At 39.1% G+C, this 23,520-nt stretch overlaps 2 protein-coding genes across 4 annotated transcripts; one reads left to right on the top strand and one right to left on the bottom strand.

Annotated features, from left to right (window-relative positions):
* Positions 1-1,335: 1,335 nt before the first annotated feature.
* LOC130172412 (protein NDRG1-like) lies at positions 1,336-5,952 on the bottom strand. The gene is made up of 12 exons (XM_056381140.1): positions 5,528-5,952; positions 4,864-4,969; positions 4,509-4,629; positions 4,354-4,416; positions 4,154-4,214; positions 3,567-3,653; positions 3,284-3,340; positions 2,973-3,139; positions 2,700-2,799; positions 2,572-2,607; positions 2,425-2,476; positions 1,336-2,277 (listed from the first exon to the last, which is right to left on the bottom strand). Exons 1-12 carry the CDS (start codon positions 5,576-5,578, stop codon positions 2,045-2,047), a joined length of 1,134 nt encoding a protein of 377 aa, XP_056237115.1. The 5' UTR covers positions 5,579-5,952; the 3' UTR covers positions 1,336-2,044.
* A 7,814-nt stretch (positions 5,953-13,766) lies between these two features.
* Positions 13,767-23,162, top strand: LOC130172888 (protein tyrosine phosphatase type IVA 3). Of its 3 annotated transcripts, none has more exons than XM_056381850.1 (7): positions 13,767-14,130; positions 17,121-17,595; positions 19,462-19,599; positions 19,733-19,825; positions 19,941-20,071; positions 20,370-20,444; positions 21,166-23,162. In XM_056381850.1, exons 3-7 carry the CDS (start codon positions 19,504-19,506, stop codon positions 21,281-21,283), a joined length of 513 nt encoding a protein of 170 aa, XP_056237825.1. In that variant the 5' UTR covers positions 13,767-14,130; positions 17,121-17,595; positions 19,462-19,503; the 3' UTR covers positions 21,284-23,162. The 3 variants fall into 3 exon arrangements, with proteins under 3 accessions (XP_056237825.1, XP_056237826.1, XP_056237827.1); XM_056381851.1 differs by lacking the exon at positions 13,767-14,130 and adding an exon at positions 14,531-14,686; XM_056381852.1 differs by lacking the exon at positions 13,767-14,130 and adding an exon at positions 15,022-15,094.
* The last annotated feature ends 358 nt before the right edge of the window (positions 23,163-23,520 follow it).

The raw sequence follows: 23,520 nt of genomic DNA on the forward strand, positions 1-23,520 counted from the left end.
ACACACACACACAAATAAAATTATTGTGACTTTGATGCTGACTGCCATTATGCTGTCTTGAATCTCTATGTCTCCACTATCTCACAGTCACAGCTCAAAACAATCCATCTACTGACAGCCTACACACACAGTCCCACCTACACACACAGTACATTCATGCATGCAGCTAATATCCATACGCACACATATGCATGCGGTCACACTCTCAATTCAAAGATAATTTTTATTCACACAGAAGAGTGATGCAAATTATGGTGCGAGGGAGGGTAACACTTAAGTGGATTAAAACACATGACATCATAGTTGCATCGGATCCGCTGGGCCACCAGTGTACCCCACATTTACACATTTGGCACTCAGACAGCTTGGCAGCTGTTGGGAAAAAACATATTATTTTATTGTCAAATTATTCTGTTCTATATAATTAAACAGGATGGGAGAGAAAGGGAAGCTTGAGCCATTTGCAAACCACAGGCCTGCAGTGTACTGTCGTAGAGAGCTTGATGTTGTGTATCACTCATATTTCTCCAACTAAACTGGTGAGGAGCAGTGGCTTTAGTGTTTATTTGCCAAAAACTCAAATATCTTGGTTTACACTTGATCTCTTATTTTGACACGTGTGCCATATAATTCTTGAAATGAAATGAAATGAAAAATAATTAAATGCAGGATGAATGAATAGAAAATAATGGTATATGAGTGCATGTCAGGGACGGAAACAAACTATTATACAATGCACTTTAATCCTCCCTTTTGGGAAAGGACGAGGCTAACTATGACCCATAAGTGATATTAAAAAGATCCATAATGCTGGGATGGATGAGTGGTATTAAAAAACTAGCAGATGCTGGACAGAAGTTGTATTTCAGTTTGATCTGAATGTGCAATCAGTTAGGATTGATTACAGCATCCTTAGACTGACCCAGTAGAGGTAGACTGTTGATGATGTTCACAGAAAGAGAACAGAAGAGGGTATAGCGCGCCATCTAGTGGCTAAATCAAAGTAGTACAGTCTGTCCTTCTATCTATCTATCTATCTATCTATCTATCTATCTATCTATCTATCTATCTATCTATCTATCTATCTATCTATCTATCTATCTATCTATCTATCTAAATCACAATCACTTTGCAAAATTGCTTATTGATCACCATTTCTGAGGATGTAATACCGCCTTATGTGTTTGAAACCCCACAGAATCACAGTGGTGTTGATGTTATAAATAAACTTGGTGATTTCTTCGGCCTCAGTAAAATCAGTTCATTCCAGAGAGGTGAGATAGTTCTGTTTTTCATCCCTGGTGTGAATAAATGAAAGCTGCAAGCTGCTTGTTTACAGTAAAATGTTTAATCACTGATTGAAAGCACTTACATAGCACTTACATGAAGTCATCTGTTTTAAGGATTGAGTTGAACGTTTGCTTATACACAGAACACCCAAAGCAAGTCCAATTTAAAACACATTGTGAACTACAATGTACTGTGTGTTCATAACACATTCCTGATATCAATAATACACAGCTGTGACAGTTGCATAAAACCAATACACATTCCTACAGTTATGAATATCCAGTTTTCACAGTAGGAAATATTGTATCTTTACATAATGATTATACAATAGGAAGTCAGCAGATCAGTGTTTAAGGGAAGAAAAGAAGAAGAAAAAAGTAAAGTAGACAAAGACAAATATATAAACGGGGAAAGAAAGAAAACACAGCAAAGACGGATACAGTTAAAGACATAGAGGAACAGTCAAGTGCAGGATAAAGCGAGGAAGAGGCTGAGTTGGTAAGGAAACGATAGTTAAATTGATGATGGATAGGTACATATACAGTGGGATGGAGAGAGAGAAAAGAGGGCTGCAAGAAAGTCACATGGAGGTATGTCCTGTGACCTTTCAGCTAGAGATAGTGCAATTGAAAGGGCATTGCCAAATGAAGAGGGATAGATAAGGGAAAGCAAAGGAAGCTTGTAGGATAAAGCTGGGTAGAGACAATGAGGTATAATTTGAATTAAGTGCATGGGATTTAGGGCAGGATGCACTCTAGTATGCCACTTCAGTGGACTTTGAGATGCTGTGTTCCACATTACTGTTGGAAATGCTATCCATGGAGACGTCAGTGTGCGAGCGCCCGCGCTTCTCCTCGGTGGCATGTGAGTGTGTCCGGCCACGGTGCAGCTCGTTGGTGTGTGCCCGGCTCCGAGAGCCATCGAAGGATGAGATGCTGGAGCTGGAGGTTGTCCGTGAGCGAAGTCTGGTCATACTGGCACTGGACACTGGAGATAAGAGGAGAGACAGGTGAGAACTATTCTGCATCTACATATTCTGTAACCTTCACTGGTCTTCAGAAACTATTCTTCCTGCAGAGACTACCTGCAGAATTTCAGATTAAAATAGTTTAAGGGTGAGTTATCGTTACTTACAGTATCCCATGCCCTGGATGAAATACTTGAGGGCTTCAGTCACTTTGCCTGGCTGTGAAAAGAAAGATGGAAAGTTTTAAATACATTTTCAACGGCGGGGTTCAACAATGTTGTCAGCAGAATTGCCAATAAAATGTCACAGCCTACCTGATCCACCTGAGGAAGTCCTCCACAATCCGCCATCTAGGAAGGCAAAGCACAGTTCACTACAGTATAAGTTCATTCCAGGTGCATGTGTGCATGTGTGTTTTTAATTCAGTCAGTTGTCCGGTTACCTTGAGCAGTGTGGTCTTGGTGGGGTTGAGTTTAGAGTTGCAGTCGACCACGGCCTCCACTACAGGAGAATTATCTCCTACGACCAGCAGAGTGGTGCACCTGTAATACAGCAGATAGACAGGTGTTAGGCAGAAACTTGCTGGCTCTTGCTGACAAATTGGTCCTGACTGAATAAGTCCTGGTAGGTTAATTTCAGGCTTCTTCATTACAAACTGGTGACATTTTAAACTGGTTGTATGTTTTATGTATGTATATGTGTGTGTGTTACTAACTTGAGTGTCCTGACATTGATGTTTCCTCCAGGAACAGGCCTCTCCACCTCCAGAGCATTGCGGCTGTTGTAGGAGCGGAAGAACTGCATGACGTTGGACTGGTTCATGGTTGTTGTGATGTGGTGACGGTATGTAGCAATGAGGTCGTGGTTGTTCTGGATCTCATCCTGAAATATCAGTTGGAAAGTAAGACATAGATATTCTGTGTTTGATATGTAACACTCACTGGATATTTGACAAAGTTTTTCAATGTATGTTTCAACATTTGTTGTCATGGTAACTGAAGCCAGTCGTTACAGAGGATACCTCACCTTTCCAAACAGGTGTGAGATGACTGTGTCTGGGAGAGTGTGGGTCCACTCAGTGATCTATAAAACACACAAAACACGCACACAATGACATTAGTGAGAGGACTAACAAACTCGCTTCCTGTTGTTGAGACAAATACAGGTATCACTTAACACCTCCATAGCAGCTGAAGTATCACAATCAATTTAATATCAATCAATACGGATGGTTGCATAGATTAAAAATAATATTTGAAATAGATGCTGAGGATGGATAATCAACACACACATGCCACATATTGTTTACCTTGTTTGCAACACTATCCATTATTCCTTCAGGGTTGGGGTTGATGTTGATCAGGAGTAATCCGTCCACCATATCTGGATGATTCAGCTACACACACATATTGACACACTGAAGTTAACTCATTTATTTTTTTGCGTGCAATTATGAGAGTGTTTACAACCTATTATCATGTTACTCATGGACTGACAGATCACCGCCTTGATTTCCACAGTCTTAGATTTTGATCAGTTTCTACCATGGATACCATCTTAGTCTATAGTCTTTAGTCCTCAGTCTTTGAGTCTCTAACAATAGCCATGCTATCCATAAAAAATCTCTTGGTAGGGAACATATCTAGAGACTTTTTATAGATAACATGGCTGTTAGTAGTTATCAGTGCCTTTGGATATAAGTGGTAACACTTATGTCTGGGACTTATGAGACATATATAATTGTATCTGTGTAGCCTTTCATATTCATATGTGATCAATAACACTGGCATAGATCTGATTTACATATGACTGCGTACACAGGGAGGATTCACAACCAAATTAAGATCTGTACTGAGAAGAGTAAAGATTCAACTTAGAGAAGAGATAGAAACTCACAGCAAATTGCGCCAGGATGTAGGCTCCTGCTCCAACTCCCAGTCCAATCACACTACGCAACCTGCAAAGCACATAGCCAGAAGGTCAAAGGGCTAATCAGTCAAATGTCAGGGTTTAATTTAGAGGAGAGCCCAAACAAAAGTGTTTGGTAAATATCAGATAAACTATGAGAGACCTTAAGGATTTCAGGTCTGTCTTACCCAAAGTGTTTGAGGACAGCAGGCAGTGTTTCAGACAGCTGGTCCATGGAAGGGTAGGTATACCTGAGAGGTCAAAATAATTAAATAAAGTAAATTACAGCATTACAATGAGAGTACGGCTAAAAGGAGAAAAGGATTGAGGACAGTTCCCTTACGCAGTCGGGAGAGTTTTGGCTCCCTCATGTTGTCCTGGTGCTTCAACGTGACAAATAGGTAAATTTCGGAGGATTTCCTGCATGTCCACATGGTTGAACAGAGTCTCAAAACAGGTCTTGTCTACAAGAAGACAAAACAAAAACAACATCATTGAACTATTAACACAGAGAATTAGGTTTTGTTTGCAGTGACAAAAATGGAAGCGAATCTATTTTGATTTTGCTGACATACAGACATCGGTGCCATCATCACTGCTTCTTTGGTAAGTGTGGGAAAATTATAGCCATATTGCGTCATATCTGTGTGCACACACTGTCACTAAGCATTATTGTGGGGTTAAGAGATGAGACTTACGGTTCAGTCCAATGTCATGAAAGGTCAGGATGACGGGGCGGTTTGCCCTTGGAGTCCCAGTCATGACGCAGTGGACGTTCCCAAACAGAGTCTCCACATGCTCCTCCTAAAACAAAAGCACAGATGCAGTCGCACATTCAGATTATCCAGACAAGCTACTGGTTTGTGTCGGCCATTGGCCCATCGTGTTTCTGTCCTTTAGATATAAATTTACAAGTTGCTGAATAACACAAATTTGTAATATATCGAAGAGGACATTTGGTTTTTGGTATCACACAAAACCAATGATGTAATTTCGCTTTATCAGTGTATTACTGTATTAACACTAACTACCTTTTCTTAAGTATAAATGAAATGATGTATGAGTATAAATTGTTAATTTTTCAGATTATTTTAAATGCAAGAAACTGCTAGACAAGAGTTTGGGGGTACTGTGTTTCTCACTGAACAGTTGAAATGATTTTTTAAAGACAATTCTATGTCATATGTTTACTGTGAACTGATACCAGATCCCGATGTTAGCAATATTAGACCCAACTGACTGACTAGTGCTCCCTATAGCCAGACAAAACCCTTGAGTTACCCAGGTAATCATCAAGTAGGTATCCGAGCTGTAACAGTGAATCCAGCCTCAAGGTTAACTTAAGCTCTCAGTGATACTCACAGTGATTTGGGGCTCAAAGACGGAGTCACACTCGTTCTCCTCCAGGACCATGGCTGCTGATTCAGAGTAGACCGCAAAAGAAACAAGGGAGACGTGCAGGAGATGCAGAGCAGACGTCCGCTGTGTCGGGTGGATCTTTGATCCTTAACTTCCTTTTGATTCTTGAAGCAAATCAACTTTTCTCCTAGTTTGTATTTCCTGACATGCCAGTCCTGTAGTAAGAGACGACTTGCTGTAAAGTATCTGTGTGACGGACTATATGTTTGAGCTGGTTTTTATACCCTCTGACACTGATCTGTCTCTAAGCCCTAACTCCAAACTGGCTCACACATGGCCAACTGGCCTCTTCCTGTTTTAATCTGACCTCAGGCTGCTGCTTTCCCACAGAGACATCACTGGATTTCTACAGGGAATTAACCAGGACAAGTTTTCATGCACCTTAATACATTTTGAGAAAAATAACCAGATGTAATGACTCCAGCAATACTAGAGCTGTGATTAGGAAATGTGTATTTCTGCATTTATTAAACTTCTTTTAATGTATTCTTGTGTCTTATGGATAAAAAACTGAAATGTATAGAAAGCAAACAAACTATTGTCATGTTGGAAAATAAATCTGATTAAATGTGTCCTGTAATAAGCTTGATAACTGGGAACTTAAGTAAAATTCATGAGTAAAGCTTGTTATGTTTTGCTGCAAGATATCAGGGGAATCAAAAACACCTTTAGCCAAACCATGAGCAGGTCAGCTGTCTAATCTCAGCGAGCCATCTGTTCCTGTAGGAAAACATTCTGCTCCCTATAGTTCAGTGACCTTGACCCTCCTGATAACAAAGTATATTAACTTAATCTGGATAGCTTCCTTGAACTCTGTATGTCATCTAGTTCTCACACGGCACTACAGTTAAATGAACTCACGTGACTTTTAGTTTAGTCAACTCTGAAAAACCATAAACAAAACAAACAAATGTTCAATAGGTCAGTCTATGCTGACGGTTAAAAAGCCATGGTGATGAGTCAGTGCAAGAGTTTGTCTGGGTACCACACTGTTTATTCACATCTTATTCCAGAGAAGCTCTTGCATGTGAATATATCACATTGATTGAACTGTCTGTCCAACACATAGACACAAACACTGTTACACTTCCTCATTCGTCCTCATCAACATGTACAGTAACAAACAAACAACATTCAGCATTTAAAAGACTCAGTCCTTTTACTGAAATTACTTTCAAAGCAGTTTGGGGAGTTTCAGGTTAAACTTTCAGGGAAATGTAGTAATCACTTCACTGGACACTGTAGGTCGATTCTTGAAAAGAACAAAGACAACAAAGTGGCTTAGAGGGGCTATGGACCAGATGTTTCTTTTGCACTCTAATACCTTTAAGTAGAAGTCATACCCTTGTGTCAGCTTTAATATCTAAAGTCCTGACCAACAGCTGTTGTTTGAACAGGGTTTCTGAGTGTGAGAGGAAAGCCAGAATTCAGGAGGTTATCATTTAGTTTCTGTTTATTTTTGTTTAATTTGTTAAATCAGTTGACATGTGTATTAAATTTGGTGCTTTTAAAAGTGGAAGACAGAAATTTTTACATCTACTAACTGCATTACAGTGGAGGTAATTTAATTGCACTTAAATGAAATGGTCTTTCACCTCCACCACTGATTCCTTCACATTATGAGTCGCTGCCACTATCAGCTTGACACTGCAAATATGACAATTATCATCGCTGACATACAGGATACTCCCTAGATCGATACATTAAAATGTGAATTAGGGGTCTAGACAGTAGCAGGTTAACTGCACAGCAGACAGTAACAGCTGCCTGAACGGAAACACAGCAGACTGCACTGTGATCACCTTCTTTAAGATGTAATGCCACCACTGCCTCGATGAGAGCTCTGTGTGTGCAGCAGGTTTAATCCATTTAGTGGTGGCTGAAGCGCAGAGGACAGCAGATGGCTCTTACTCAGTCTCACGTCAGTCTGAAGTCATTTTTATCATACTAACCCTGACTAAGCTCTGCCCTGCTAGCCTATTTCACCATTGACTACTGTCCCACATTGTGCTGTGATTAGAAGCCAGTCAGGTGATCACTGTTTGATAAATGTGCCACTTCCTGCACAAAGACATTTTACAAAACTACATTACACTAAGTACTAAATAGCAATCCATGTTTTTTCTTGCTTCTATTTTGTGCTACAAATAATTATTATTTTTGTTGATGTTGTTGTTGTTGTTGTTGTTGTTGTTATGTTTTGAGTTTTTGTCTATTATATTAAAGTGTTAGTTCATCAGTTCATACTAAACACCTTGACACATAGACCTATACCTTTTGAATAGTATACTGCTCTGAAGTCACCCTTCATTAGGTGGGAAGCATCTAAGGCATATGTTGAGGGACAAATAACGAGGTGCTCTAATTAAGAAACCACAGTAAAGTGATAAAAAATGAAGAGGGGATTATAACACTTGAAAAAGATGGTCATGTGAGCATGTGTATGAATCGTTTGTATGGTGTTCACATATGTTGAAAAACTATTTTCTTGGAAGTGAGGTCAGCTGTTTTCACTGCAGACATGTTGACACGTCACAGCAGGAAAGGCACAGGGATTACTCTGTTTCAAGTGTCCCAGAGAGTGAGCTGGCAAGCACAATACCTAGATCCTGAAACTGAAGCAACTACATGGAATCCAGCTATCATTCATTTTATTGTTTATGCCTGTGATTTTCCCACTGGCACGTATCCAAATGTGTCCTGTGAAAAAGATGTGTTGTACATGTGTCTTTAATTTGCACCAATTTCCTGATTCCACCAAAAACTTTAAGTAGAAAACCTACGTTTTGTGTAACAAGTGTTGTCACTCAGGAGACTTACATGTCAGATGTCACCTGAACTCTTCTACTGTATCATATATTACACTACCAATTACTGTAAAAAAAAAATATGTGCAAAACGCATTTAACATTTGTGATAACAATTCAATCTAGTAGCCTGATTGAACTGAAAGTAAAGTTTTATAAACCTTGCAGTCATAAATTAGACATTTGAAGCTGTACTTAATCTGAAAGGTTAAAACACTTGTCAAAATATGTTTTTATTTCCTGCTGCTTAACGAGTAAATAGTTCATTTGGTTTGGAGAGGACATGTTGCCTTGCACGTACTGCACCTTTGTGTCATTTCCCAGTGGAGTCCACTAGATGGAGTTTTATGTCGACTTTCTGGATGCAGCTTGTCAACAGGCAACTTGACTGTCAGGATTTCATCACACTGCTTTGTTTGACACCTAATGAACCCTTGTTTGACATTACTTTTGTTTAGTATTATATTTTTGCAACTAACTAAACTAGACTCTTTGCTAAATGTGTAACGCTATTGCAAGATATGTCACATTTGTCAATATTCATACTTCGACATTGTTGAGATGAGCTAGAAACGGATAGACCTCTTATTTAGATAAATTTATTTGTGTGCTTTCACATATATAGCTTGAATTTTACATATAATTTAGCATGAGATATATTATATCAAAATATTTACGGAAATCACTTGGAGTTTCTTTGTTTCAAGATTTTTGTTATGAAATCCCATGTGGGTGTGGCTGATCCAAAACAGAAGGGATGGACGGTGAGATGGAAACTGAGTTTCAAAGGCAGAGGACTCAGCATATGGTGAAGGGATCATTGAGTTACAAGTATTGATAACGTAACCTCTTATATAAGCACCTGCACATCTGTTATGAACATTCTGTGTCGTGGGTTTCTTCTGTAACAACAGCTTTCATGACGGCATCTAACCCTGACTTTGTTTATTTTTCTTTTTGCTGCAATTCCTTCACTTCAGGGCACCAAGCTTACACACTCGTATACCCATGTATCATAGCTGATATAATAAAGCTATACTGTCATGCTCACTCCTGGTTGTCATGGTAACTCTTCAGTCTGCAGGTGAAAGTTCTGCTGTCCGACTCTCAGCTTTCAAAACATTCTAATTATACACACAGCAGCTGCTGCCGCTTGCCACATGCTTGACTGTGTGTGTGTGTGTGTATGTGTGTGTGTGTATGTGTGTGTGTGTGTGTGTGTGTGTGTGTGTGTGTGTGTATTTTCGTTGTTTGTGGGGTGTTTGTCAGTAGGTACGTTTAGGATTTTCTTCTGAGCCTCACTCTGTGTACGTACACTCTGTGTCGAGTTTTCCTGTAAGCATGTTTTTGAGGGTGTGTGCATGTGTATGTGCAAAAACACACAATCCCTTTCCATGACTCCTTTTACAGTATGATTAGGTGTGATGGTATGTGGTGATTTAGTCAGGTGTAGGCTCAAGGAGGGAAGAAATAGAGAAGAAATTTTGATCATAAACACTGTTCTGCTGCAGAGTTCAGACTTAAAAGTTTGATTGATTTAGACAATTTTCTAATATATGGGTCAAATCCAGGCCAACCAAAGAGAAACATATTTTTCTCTGTTTTATTTGAAATATTTTTAGCGGCCCTAAAAGGTAAAACTATCCAGTTATTCACAAGTGAAAAAAAAAAAAAATATCAAACATTCTTTTTAATGTATTTAATTTCCTTATAATCCTATAATAATCTAATCTTTATTTATCTGAGTAACATAGTCACACTTGGAAATATTAGCACGATTCAAAACGGGAAGCGCCTGAAAGGTCACCTAATGGACCACAGAGCTTGCTGCTGCTTCTCCTCCATCCAGTCCTGCCCAATGAAAAGCTTAGTTTTCCAGCATAGTGATGCACCTGTTGCTACATCACATCCTCTAAACATCGGTATAAAACCGAAATCTGCCTTTGTGTGCTATTTAGCCACTGTTAACACTTATGGGTCATGTGTGAAACACTGAATGTCAGATTACTTTATAAAAGATGCCTGGTGTGAGTGACTATGTTTCCTTTTCATATCCAGTTTCTTCCTAGTTGCTCAGGGAACATAGTATTTCACACAGCTGCATGAGTGGTGTGCCTGAGGGACAGAATTACAAACTTCACCAGGGGAGGGGATGCATTGCATAATTGTATACTTATCAACATGGTAAATGAGTGTAAATGCTAAACGTGCCTGGATTCCCACTTTAGTCATTCATCAGGAACAAATGACACAGAACTAAACAGGGTGGGTGGATTCATGACAGATTAACTTCATTTTTGAATAGTTAAACATGGGCTATTAACCAGCCGAAATAATCAGTATTATTATAATCAGTTTTATGGCTGAAGTAATTGCTGTTGTACAAGTAGCAGCTGTAGTTATCAATAACACTGTTAAATAAAATGGCTGAGTTATATACGTTATGTATATTCTGGTTATATCACAGTAGGTCAGCCAATTCTTTTTTTTACCCGTGGCTAAGTTTGTATTAATCACACACAAATACAACAGGGCGAGACAAGAAGGCTCTGATCCAGATTAGCGCTCCGCTATAGAGGTGATAGGAGGTTTAAATAGCACCAATCATTGCATAATGCCAAGAATAGCTTACAGAGAAGAAGTTCTAGTTCTACCACACTTAGTCAAGCTTATAAGGAATGATTAAATAAGAAACACACAAAACTTACAAAACAATGGGACAGCACACCCGGTTTTAAGTCCTCCAGCAAACTTTAGCTGCAGAATCTGTCACTTCTTACAGTTTTGATGTCATAAAAATGATATTTGTTTGTAATAGAATGACTTAAATGTGAGCATGCTATCTCATGAGTTCTCATTCTTGACAGTGGAAATGTGAATTATTCCACTTTTATCAGCCAGACCACATGCAACACATTATGTTATCTTTCAAACTGAAAAAACTCACTCCCACTGACACGTACATATGCACACACAATCCCAAGATATGAAATGAAGGATAAGTTTGGCTTGACTCAAGATCAAGTGATGTAAAGTGCAATGGTCATATTATTTATCTGTGCTATCACTGATGCTATGATTGAAGAGTTGCTGCACTGATATGAGAAAACAAGGCAATAAATTATCTCTGTTCATAGCTGCTACTTTAATCCAACTTTGGCAGGCAACCCTGAACATAATGATTCATAATGACCATGATCATCACCATCAGCAATGTCTGGTTTATAAAAATAAGGCCTGAGCGCTTCCTTGACATTTCCTTGTGGCTGTGGCGAAAGGACTCAGTGCTGAAGTCTTTGCAGGTCAGCCCATTGCCTTCATGAATCTGGGAATGAGGCCACAGCCAGCGCCCAAAGTGTCCTTTAGGCTCCTCAAAAAGCACAAGACTGCCAGCTGAGGGTTGACCTACAGGGTGTCAGCTCACATTTCCAGAAACCATTGCAGCAACCATGTTTAGGCCAGTGCACTGCCATTTGTAGCATCAAAACAGATGGTCACACTGGACGTGACTGGTACTCAGGAGGATCAGATAGAGGAAGCCTTGAGAGGAAGAGTATGAGGAACTGGGGAACAATGAGGACAAATAGAGAGGGTGATGATGTCTCAGGTGTATATAGGTGTATATTTTTATTGGAAACACAAAAAAAACGTTAAAAGTGTTGGGAGCAAGAATTGTTGCTCAGCGTCACATTTTGATTACAAATCATCCAAACGTTTCTGTCTCTCTCGACCTTCGCCAGAAATATTAAAAACATTTACAACCATGACCTTAAATACATAATGCTCCACTCATCTTGTGTGTGGAATATAATATGAGAGACAGAGACCACACCAGTCACTGTCAATGACTTAAAGACACTCCCAAGGGAGAATAATTGTCCCATACCTGGGCACACAAGACGGGCGCAGCATTATCTATTTAAGATCATGGTTGTGAGAACCGTTTGAATACTTCTGTTGAAGGTCTAGAAGACTGAAATGAGCAGTGTGATGTAAATTCTTTTTTTTTTAAGACTGAAAAGACACTCTCTAACGCACCTGCATCTAATACATTTGGATGTGTGAATATTTTCATCAAGAAATCTTGCAGAAGTTGTAAAATATGTTAACTGTACAGTTAGCCATGTCACCTCTATGTTTAGATATTGTTTGAAGGCAAAGGTGAGTCATCTCTTTTTCTATCTTCTTCTCTCTGAAGGTCTTTATCTAACTGTCACTTTGTGTTTGGAGCCTGGTAATCACCACTTGTGGATATATTTACGCTTGTTATCAGAATAAAAAAGGTGACAGGTCAGCGTAATGTAAATCAGTGGGATAACACCAGGCTATGATACCAGAGCCAAAACTTTGCCGCCATAATAAATGCAACAAATACAGCTCCAGCCCTGACAACACATATACACACAGAAAACTGCTTTAGCAATAAGCACCAGGCATGATCATGAACAGTGATTTTAATGTCATGAATTGTTCAAATAGTGTTGCAGCTAATTTTAGCATGTAAGATGTGTTTTTTTTAAAGCTCTGTGCGTGCATGAGCAGTCATGTTAACCTCTGCTCAAAGTGATTGATAGCCAGGTGAGGCCCCAGCTTTGCTCTGTGCTTGTGACTGCCTTGTGACTGTCTGGACTCCATACCATAACCTTTTAAACAAGCTAGACACAGAACACTTAAACACGAACCCCAAAAAACAAAAACCCTAAGTTGCATGGATTTATTGAAAGGTTTTCTCAGTAGCAGTTGGTTTAGAGAATGAGTTCTGTCATTTTCACCCTTTTTATTTTATTTTTGGATGAACGCATCGACTGATGCCCAGTAGATTTACACACTTCTTTGGCAGCAGAAAAACAAACAACCTGGTGCTATTGTCAGTTAAGGAGAAAGTTAATTCCATGGCTCAAACGTTTGACTTGTCCAATCTGTCTGGTAGCTCAAAGGACTGTCTATTTTTAGTCATTAGAGGGAGGGGAAGGGGGGAGGGAGGGAGGGAAAACAAGAGAAGGTCCAGACAGTCGTGTCATAGCTGGTAACGTTCATGAGAATTTAACAAGTTATTTTACTTATATTTCTCAGATTTGAGAAGAACATTAATTAAAACACTGACTGTGCTTATTTTGTCACTGTGAAGTGTATTACATGTGCAACCACGGACTTCCTTGACTAAACCTTGTAATCATCTGCCTATAGGAAAGGGTGAGGAGAGTGGAGGAGGAGGGAACAGCACCTCTTCTTTACCCACCAAGTGCCTGATGGAAGAAGGGAGGGAGGAAGAAAGAGAGTGGATGAAGAGGAGGAAGATGAGGAAGGGGAGGAGGAGGAAGAGGACGGGTGGGGGGGGGGGGGGGGGGCTCTTCTCCTCTCCCTCTAAGAGCATTAACTGTGGAGTGTTCTGGTGGTGACAGGGCTGTCAGGGTCAGATGGCTGCTCAGCCTGATTAGACCAGCTCACAGCAGATCCTCAGCCTAGCACACCGCACTGCTACAGCAAGGTAGAGCTAAAGACTTGCACATACTGTACGCTGCAGTGAGAGGCAGGGAGGGACAAGGCTGAGGTGGATAGTTCAGTGTGACAGTGGAGCAGAGCCACAGGTTGTTGCAGAGAGACTTTCTGCTTCGCAACCAGATATTTCAGTTTCTAGCAGCAGGAAAAGACTTGAGAGCAGGTGGACTTTATTGTGGCAAAGAGGCAGAAGAACTGATGATTCGTCTGCGATTGGAGATGACATTGAAGAGCTGAGTGGTAAGGACACACATTCAGTATTGCATTTGTTTTGTTATTGTTACTGTACAAATAAATATCATAATAAAATAGTATTTGGCAAAGGTTCCTGATGCTGACTCACAGCCAGTGAGGCGCCCTGCCACAACAGGTTTTGCAACTTTTAAGGACATGAACTTGAGTGACAGATAAGAAATATAGCCGCAGTTCCAGAGAATATCCATAGAAAAAAATTCCACAGCAGTTTCAGTAGAGATAGTACATTTCAAGCTAATTACAAAACTTCACTGCAACAGGCAGAGAGCAGGAGGACAGGGGTGCAGCTGCAATGGAGACTTTTGTCTCCACAAAAATCTGATGTGTCACGGAATCAGCTGCTCGTATAGATACAGCTATAAATACAGCTGCAGGTATTCAGTGTCTACAGGGGTTTACTATAACAGGCAGTCAGCTGGTTGTATGTCAGCACTCAGACTGTTGTAGGCTTGCTGCTGCTGCTGCTTCTGCAGGACTTTGGTGGAACTGCCAGTCAGTGGTTTGTGGATTTCCCTGTTCAGCAGCCAAGCTGTCCAGTGAGGTAAGAGGGAAGGCCTTATTGGTTTTCAGAACTATTTCACATTTATGCATTTAGCATATGTTCTTTTTCCAGAGTGGCTTGTGATTTGAGCTGTTACACAAAACCTCCTTTATAGGTGTTAACTGGAAAGCAGCAGAGGTGAATGCACTGTTACAGGATTGAAACTATTTGAGGCTACCACTAACCTGCCGTGTCTTTACACTAACCTACAAGCTTACTGTGTTTCATTCAGCCGTACATTGCAGGTACTGTAGAAATGTCTGGCAACTTAACACAGCTCTAAAATAATATTGAGATCCATTTTTAACTTCTTTGGGTCCTGACCCAGCCTGTGACAGGGAAACAGCCAGGCAGCCAGACAACCAACTGGGGACGCACCTGTTTTTACAAACCAAACTGCGCTCTAAGGTAACAGGGAAGATTGGCTTTACAGTATAACTGGCCTTACGTTTTACCATCTAGCCCTTTCCATCATGCTCTTTTATACTTCTGTATGTTGCTTTTATATTATGTAACTCTGCTTTATGTGTCAGCTAAATGCCTAAAGTGACTGCAGTACTTTATTTGATTCATGCTTAGAAGCTTTAGAAGTATTTTGTAGCTGGTCTGTTGCTCAGTTTGAATTCTCTGCTTTGTCTTGTCTGCGACAGTGACAGTGCCTCCGGTCATTTTGCTTTGTTTGATGCAAATTACTTTTTATCCTGTGTGTCTCACTTTTAATTTTGTTGTGCTTGTGTCCCATGAGACTTTAAAAACAGAAATGAAAAATGTTGTTCTTACATTTTGAATTGACTGGATGGAAAGTAATTGACCTCTGTCCTGATTAGTGGTAACACAGGATAAATTCCTAATTATAGATAGTCAACAACCTGGAATAGACTACACTCTTCTGGAAGAGTGAGTGAGTAAGTCGGCATGTGATTATGAAATGTGTGTGTGTGTGTGTGTGGGTGTGTGTACTGTCAGAGCTGAGGTGAAGAGGTGACCACAGATTAACCAGATTACCTCTGGGCTTTCCCTGGTTGTTTGTCTGAAGGTTTGGACATGTGAGTAGGTGGAGGGTTACATCTTTGAGCATCTTCCACCTATACTCGCTGTCCTCAACCAATATTTAATCTCAGATCTCTCTATTAATAAACAGAAAAATAAACTAGAATCACACTGGCCATTTGCAGAGATAGTGTCTCAGCCAATTAATAAAATAATTGACCTTTGTTGAAGTGTCGGCTCAATTACAACTGGTAATTTCTTGCAGGATATTGCATTTCTCACTTATTATAAGTTGCTGTAATGTCTTGTTTTGAATTCTGAAAAATGTTGATTGATTAACTTTTGAGGAAATTACATTATAATTTCCCTGCAGTGCCCATCCCTCATCATTTCACTGCTTTTTATGTAATGAATGGAGTGGATGTGAATTTTCTGCAAATACACTGAACCAATGGGGCATGCAGTTGGGGTTCAGGTGGCTTAAAAGGCGAAATAATGCAAAATAAGGTCCTTCAGCCACACAAACACAGTCCACCTAGACTAGGTGAAATAGACATTTCCTTTTTAGATTTTGTTCTCATTTTTCCCCTCAGACCAAATTTAATTTTGTTGAGATTGTGCAGGCTTATCTAATACAATTTTCCATACTTTTTGAGTCCCAGCATATATTAGATTTTCTAGCTCATGGTACGTCTGTCATCTGTTGCCCAGCTTTCTTGTCCATTCCATGCAAACACTTTTGTACATGTCTGTTCAAGCTGTTTGAATAAGTGAATAATAAGTGAATAAGTCTGGTCAGATAAAGCAGAATCAGTTCCTTGCAAATATCACTGGTCTGGAATAAGCCTTGGGCTTGTGAATCAATTTTAAATGATTACTAGGACCAAACCATTTCCAAAAATATTTGCAAACCTTAATTTGTACCCACAGTCTTTTGTTGTTTTAGGCCATCTTGTCTAACAACCACCTTTGCTAACATCATATAAATACACTTTTATAAATTAAAACATTTTCAATAAAAAGAGTGGAGCTGCTGTTTCATCCATCACATCCCATATATGCAATGGGTGTGTCTACTGTTCATGGTGTCAGGAGGCCGTTTAGCTTCTCTGCTTAACAATTTCCCCAGGAGAGCTGATATAACTTTATATAGCAGCATCAATAAAGACATTTAAAATCTGTAAATGTGCATATGTTCATGTGTGTGTTTGTGTGTTTATTTATGTACATTAGGTGATTAGATGGCCTCCAGTTCGCCTTTACACAACTAGTAATGGGTGTAATTTTTTATATTTGGCAACATAATATGATGCGACTTAGCTGATGCAGTTTCTGGACCACTGGAACAAAAGCTGAATCTCTGAGATCTTATTAGTAACCATTTTCATTACTCTGGAAGCTGAATGTATGACCAGTTTATTTTTCTGTATGTTGATTACTTTAGAAACACTGGTTGATGGAGTTTGTGCGACGGAGTGGTGACTACTGCCACGCCCAACACATTTAGACCCATGAAGCTGCACTATGCCATCCTGGGACCCTGAACCCTGAAAGACCGTAGGCCATTGCCCTCTGAACCAGCCAGCTCATGGGGTAACAAGTGGAGTCTCGCACACCAGAAGCTAACTGGAGAGAGAGAAGGAAAGAGACAGCTATTGAGAAAGACAAAGAGAGAAAGAGGGGAGGACTGGACAATCAGAGAGATCAAAACAAAGAGAAGGACACAAAGAGAACTGACACACTGTAGCCTCTTGGACTATAGGATACAGTCAATTGATGGCGTAAAAGAGTCACGACAACAGGACCTCAGAATTGGGAAAATAACGGCTATAAACAGGAGTTTCCGCGGCAGACAAGAAGTCCAGATTCACCTGGAGACCTGAAGACAAAGCAGCTAACTGCTACAGCTGGAGTTAAAGGTGAGAGGTAACTGGTCACCAGATCTTGACTAAATATAGTGATGCACCAACACTTTTTAACTCCTGTATTTTACTGACTTGTTCAGGCACTCCACACATGGCTAGTTACAGGATAGTTCTGTATTTTTTTAGGTTCAGAATACACTTCATGTGAACTTTAAAAGACACCACAATTCATGTCTTTTTGGAGGGGAAATTTTCTTCTTTGAAATCTGAAAATAATGCTTTGACAAAGCACATTCACTTCTCCCATCAAAACAACAAGAAACATTAGTCTTTGTATACACCCTGCCCTGTGTGAATAATGGTGGGGAGAGGTGTGAACAGATCCTCTATTCTTGGGAAATTTAAGTTTCTGATAAAGTTCTGCACTACACTATACTGTGATATGAATAAGCTGCCATCACTGGCCACCCACTTTCTTAGTCTATCCACATTTAGTTTGTTGCCTTCCCCTATGGCGTGGTTACACATGAGGAGTCTGATATCACCAAAATAGTTCTTATCAGTGCTAAAATAGTAGCTGTGTACGCGTTGGGGAATGTGAGGCATGCCTGAATTAAGATAATTGAAATTAAAATGCCATCCTAAAATACACTCACATCCCTGTGATCTTAATGAAAATGTGAGCAAGAGCAATGCAGATCAAGAGACACTGAGGAACTGCTCAAATGACAGCTGTGATTTTGTCATGTTTGTTTTTGTTTTACATCCAGTATACTAATACAAGTGTAATATCAATGCGTTTTAATTATAAAATGCACCCTTATCAGTAAAAGTTCACAGCTCCATTCAGAACAATCCAACATCAGTAACAGATTTTGTTTACTCTTGAGGGTTCTCATGTTCACGGGTTTTCAGTTATTCTGCCTGCGTAAAGTCGGGCGGAGCTATGTAGGGAAATAACGTGTTAACCAACCTCAGCGTACCAATAAGAATGACAAAGAAGAACAACAGGGTCATTAAAGGACGATGTCAGTCAAGCATAGTTGTCCTGAGAAAACGTGTAATCAACCAAATAAGTGAAAACAGCTGTGGGGGTGATCCATGGGTGTGGTGGGAATTTAACTTCAATATTGCATTTCTTTCTGACCAATATTATCCCACCACCAGCTTCTAACTTGTTTATTTATTTGCTAATTAATTATTGTGAGTTCTATTATGTTTTGAATAATGAGCTGTACTTTTTTGGGGAACACACTTACTTGTTGTCTTTAGATTTAGATGAGTAGATCAATACCACTCTCATATCTAGTGAATATGAAGCTGGGGTCAGCAGCCACTTGGTGTAGCATAAAGCTAAGCTAGCTTAGTTAGTTAGCTTTTTCTAATTCGTACAAAAACCAAAATGTGAAAATGACAACTTGTGGTTTTACAGGTCACTTCTAGTTTTTTTTTTAGCAAAGTTAAAATAAGCTAAGGTAATTACCTGATAATTTAGTGTTTTCCTCAGAAAAAGGTTGAACTATTCAACTGTATAAAGGTGTAGACAAATTTTGAAAAGTGCCCTGGTAGAGTCAAGCTTGCGATATTCGGGCAGGTTCTGCTAAGAAGGAATAAAAGATCACAAACCTGTAAAATTACATGTGATCTCACTATAGTGTGTAAAACACCCTTAATGTTTGAGGTAACTTGTGTTATGACATTTTGTTACATGTAGTTCTAGCTTTTCAAGACCATTTGGGAATTTTTGTCATGTGTGTAATAACTTCTGTATAAGCAATGTCTGGTTGACTTTAGAACATGCTTTAAATATAGCTTATATGTTTGAAATTGTGTTTATTAGAAGTTATATGTAAGTATAGGCCTAAACATTTCTCCTTGACATTGGGCTCATTACTAACAACTACCTGCTAACACATAAAGGTCAGAAGTCATCCTGGGAGGTCAAAGGTCACACTGATCACCATGAATCGTCCAGCTCCAGTGGAACTTTGCCACAAGAACATGAGATTCCTTATCACTCACAACCCCACAGACAACACACTCAGCTCCTTCACAGAGGTAAGGAAACATGTGCGTTACTGCCATCAGCACACTGCAGAGCTTCATAAAGATAAGATACACATACAACACAAACTGTATGCATTTTGGCTTTGTTGTGAAAATCCTCCTCTACTACTGTTGTCCCTTCCAGGACCTGAAGCGGTATGGTGCCACCACTGTGGTTCGAGTCTGTGACATCACTTATGACAAAACACCGCTTGAGAAAGACGGCATTACTGTGGTGGTAAGGATGTAACACACAAACACACCATTTACTCTCTAAATCAGTCATCCTGTTACAAAATACAGTATAGGTACATAAAGTGTGAGAAGAAGTAAATGTTCTGCTTCTCTTTAAGGATTGGCCCTTTGATGATGGAGCCCCACCCCCAAGTAAGCTTGTTGATGATTGGTTGAGTCTGCTGAAGAAGAAGTTTCAGGAGGATCCAGGATGCTGCGTGGCTGTTCACTGTGTGGCTGGACTGGGACGGTAAGATACACATTAAAAAATATATGCATACACCTCCACACACATACACACACACACACACACACACACACACACACACACACACACACACACACACACACACACGCGGTATCATATTGCAATCAAAACCAAAAACACAGACTGCAAGTCACTAACCACATACAAGAACAGCAGCAGTAACCTGATCATTCAATTACTCTTTTAAGATGCAGACAAAGTGGAGTTATTTTTGAGACATCAGACTAAACAGAAATAGACATGACTGTGTGTGTGTTTTTGGGGTTATGCCTGCATACAGGGCTCCTGTGCTGGTTGCTCTGGCTCTGATAGAAAGTGGGATGAAGTATGAAGACGCAATTCAACTCATCAGGCAGTGAGTACATTTCTATACCATATGCTGTAAATTCATCCTCATTCAGTTATAACAACATATCATTGAGTAAGAGCATTTGTTCTTATGAGTTTATGTATTAAAGTGGTTTAGCATAGAGCATTTTATAATACACCACCATGTGATGATTGTAGACACCTAGAACAGCTGAAACACTACATGAATGTTTTTTTTCTTATTTCAGTATATTACCAGCAAAAAGTCTATGTAATATTTTAGGAAAGCTTAACATCATTAAAGAACAGAGGACAGCACAAACACAATTTATACACATGTATGACTATTTTATGGTGGGAATGTATAATTCTTCTCAGTTTCATCCTCCTTTCCTTTGCCTCTTCTCTCTGTCATTCTTCTCATACTCATGAATACCATGAACAACCCTGCAGTCACAAACTGTTGACTTAAATTAAAATTTAAATTAAAAAGCAGTAGGGAGCATTGCTAATAGCTTAAGCACAGAAACTGAAAATGTCTTTCTTTGGTGTTCTGGTGACATTATCAAAATTTACAACAAACACAGGAGGAGCTGTAGATACAGACAAAGAAGGATTTTTGAAATTTTAAACTGGATTGTACAAGAAGAGATTGGATATACAGAAGCTGTTGGCAGTCTGTGTTTACAGAGACACTGAAAGCAGAGATTTAAAAGGTAACACTATTGACTTCCACCATTTAATGTTTGTGTGTTCGTATCTTTTAGGAAGCGCCGTGGAGCCATCAACAGCAAACAGCTAACTTACCTGGAGAAATATCGATCCAAGCAGAGACTCCGCTTCAAAGACTCTCACACACACAAGAACAAGTGTTGCACCATGTGAAAACACACACACGCATGCACGCATGCACGCATGCACGCACACACACACACACACACACACACACACACGCACACAGACCCCTCAACTAATGCTCTCAGGAATCCAACCATACAAGCCTTGCTTCACCATTAACCCATGTGTACCCATGTATTCTTACAGCAATTTAATCAGAATCCGTATTTGTTCTCTTGTTTGTAATGATTTCTCATCTTTTAAAGTTTACTTTATTGGCATCTTTGTTTCATTATATAGTTTACAGTGAGGAAAGGTGGGAAAGACAAATGAGGGCTAGAAATCACATAAAAGTTATATTTTGTAGCTAACTGTTGAGGGATATCTGCTTTATTAGACAGTTCTGGAAAAGACACAGTTGGGTCAGGGACAATGTGCCGAGGCTTTTGTATCACATTCAAAACGCCAACAGATTTGATTTATGATACATACCTGATGTTATTGGCATTCAAAACCTCAAATCATCCCTGATATTTTGTGAAAATACCATTGAATGTTTATTATTTTGTACAGATGTTCAATATGTTTAAAGATAACCATAACTGGGGTATATAATCACATGCAGTGTTTCTGTAAGTGTTTCTTTGAGATTGTTTTTGGTTTAAACAATTATTGCAGACTAAAAAAAATCATCTTAGCACCTCAGTGATTTTTCTGTCAATTAATGTCAATACTCCTGGTAGACCCACTCATACATTGTTCCTGGTGGTGTTCTCAGTGTAACTGGAGATATAAGGGCTCATTTTCATCCCAGCATTACAATCAGTATGAAAATCATCTTTTGTAATGCTACACTACATTTGATTTTGGTAAACATAAAGCCTTGATTTGGTTTTGTCACATTCACTGTTTTAATATTACATTATACACTGGGCTCATATAATGTGTTTACATATCTGTGTGTGCATTATGTTATGCTCTGTTTACTGACACCCACAGATGGAAACTTATTTGTTAGCAGCAGTTGATTTCAAGCAAAGGTTAAACATAGCACTTATATGTTATATAAATAGGAAAATGTTGATAAATCTATTGTAATCCTACAGACATTCAAAAATGTAATCTAGATGTAAATAATATTAAATGAGGGATCTCTAATTATCACCTTCTTCTATAAGGCAAGGTGAGCCACCCCTCCCATTTCAGTGACTACAAAAATGCATAAAGAACATTAAAACATTGCTGGTAATACAAATATTTTTATATATCATATGGTCAGGGAGCAGCTGATGACAATGACTAGTCAAGCTCTCAGTTTTAATCCCAGGCAAATTTTGGCCTGATACCTATGTGGATAAATTGAGGTATTGGCTTAATCCATCGTCACATCTTTTTGACTTTCATTCTCTTTTGAGGTTGAGTTTACTTATTCATTTGTATTGTTCCTGAATGATACATGTAAACAACTGCTTCTGACATTTCTTTAATTTTTCATTCAGAATTGATTCATGTTTTTTTGATGATGACAAAGCATGCACTTTTCATGTATTAGTAGGTTGCTTACGATATTCACCTTATCATCTGCGTTATGAAAAACATCTTCAACCTGAAGAACAATTTATGAGGAAGAAATGAGAGCAGAGGGCATAATTTGAATTAGGAAAGGGGGTCAAACCATCTTTACCTGAAAGTTCAGTTTTAAACAAATTGGCTGCTTGTTCATTTGGTGTGTGTGTGTGTGTGTGTGTGTGTGTGTGTTTGTTTGTTTGAATATGTGTGTGTGTGCTTGGTAGCCTTTAGGTGTTGTTGCTCATTGGGGCTGGCCTGAGCTGACACTTTTTTTTTTATGTAAAAACGAATGCTGTAAATGTCTGTAAGTCTGTAAATTCTTGCATTGTTTAATAAAGGTTTTGTCATTGTCCCTGTATGTTCATAATGTTCATCAGTTCCTCCATCAGTTCATCAACATTTGTATGGTCCCCCTGTTTTGTGGCCTTATTAAGTTAATTTTTCTGGAAATTATTTTTGTCACAACTAATGGATTTATACACGTATGTAAAGCCAGTTTATAAACTTTATGCTAAACCATTATAACAAACCACAGAGCAGTGGGTGGGCCTTGGTATTTGATTAGTATTCAATACTGCATACTTTAAAATCATAAATTAACAAATATTTATGTATTTGCCTAGGTAATAAAACTTTCCTTAAATTTCTGTATCTCATTATTTTTACATAAATGTTTGTTTCTTCATCAAATCAAGGTTTGAGTATGAGCATACAAG

Source organism: Seriola aureovittata, chromosome 7, assembly GCF_021018895.1.
Source record: "Seriola aureovittata isolate HTS-2021-v1 ecotype China chromosome 7, ASM2101889v1, whole genome shotgun sequence".
Classification (NCBI taxonomy): Eukaryota; Metazoa; Chordata; class Actinopteri; order Carangiformes; family Carangidae; genus Seriola; species Seriola aureovittata.

Bases quoted from the DNA above. Each gene is read 5' to 3' on its own strand.
- LOC130172412 (XM_056381140.1), bottom strand. From the start codon at position 5,578: ATGGTCCTGGAGGAGAACGAGTGTGACTCCGTCTTTGAGCCCCAAATC. The intron at 3,140-3,283 runs GTGAGGTATCCT...CTGATATTTCAG, and splicing joins TCTCACACCTGTTTGGAAAG to GATGAGATCCAGAACAACCA. The intron at 2,477-2,571 runs GTAGGCTGTGAC...TTCTTTTCACAG, and splicing joins GACTTCCTCAGGTGGATCAG to CCAGGCAAAGTGACTGAAGC.
- LOC130172888 (XM_056381850.1), top strand. From the start codon at position 19,504: ATGAATCGTCCAGCTCCAGTGGAACTTTGCCACAAGAACATGAGATTC. The intron at 19,826-19,940 runs GTAAGGATGTAA...CTTCTCTTTAAG, and splicing joins AAGACGGCATTACTGTGGTG to GATTGGCCCTTTGATGATGG. The intron at 20,072-20,369 runs GTAAGATACACA...GCCTGCATACAG, and splicing joins TGTGTGGCTGGACTGGGACG to GGCTCCTGTGCTGGTTGCTC.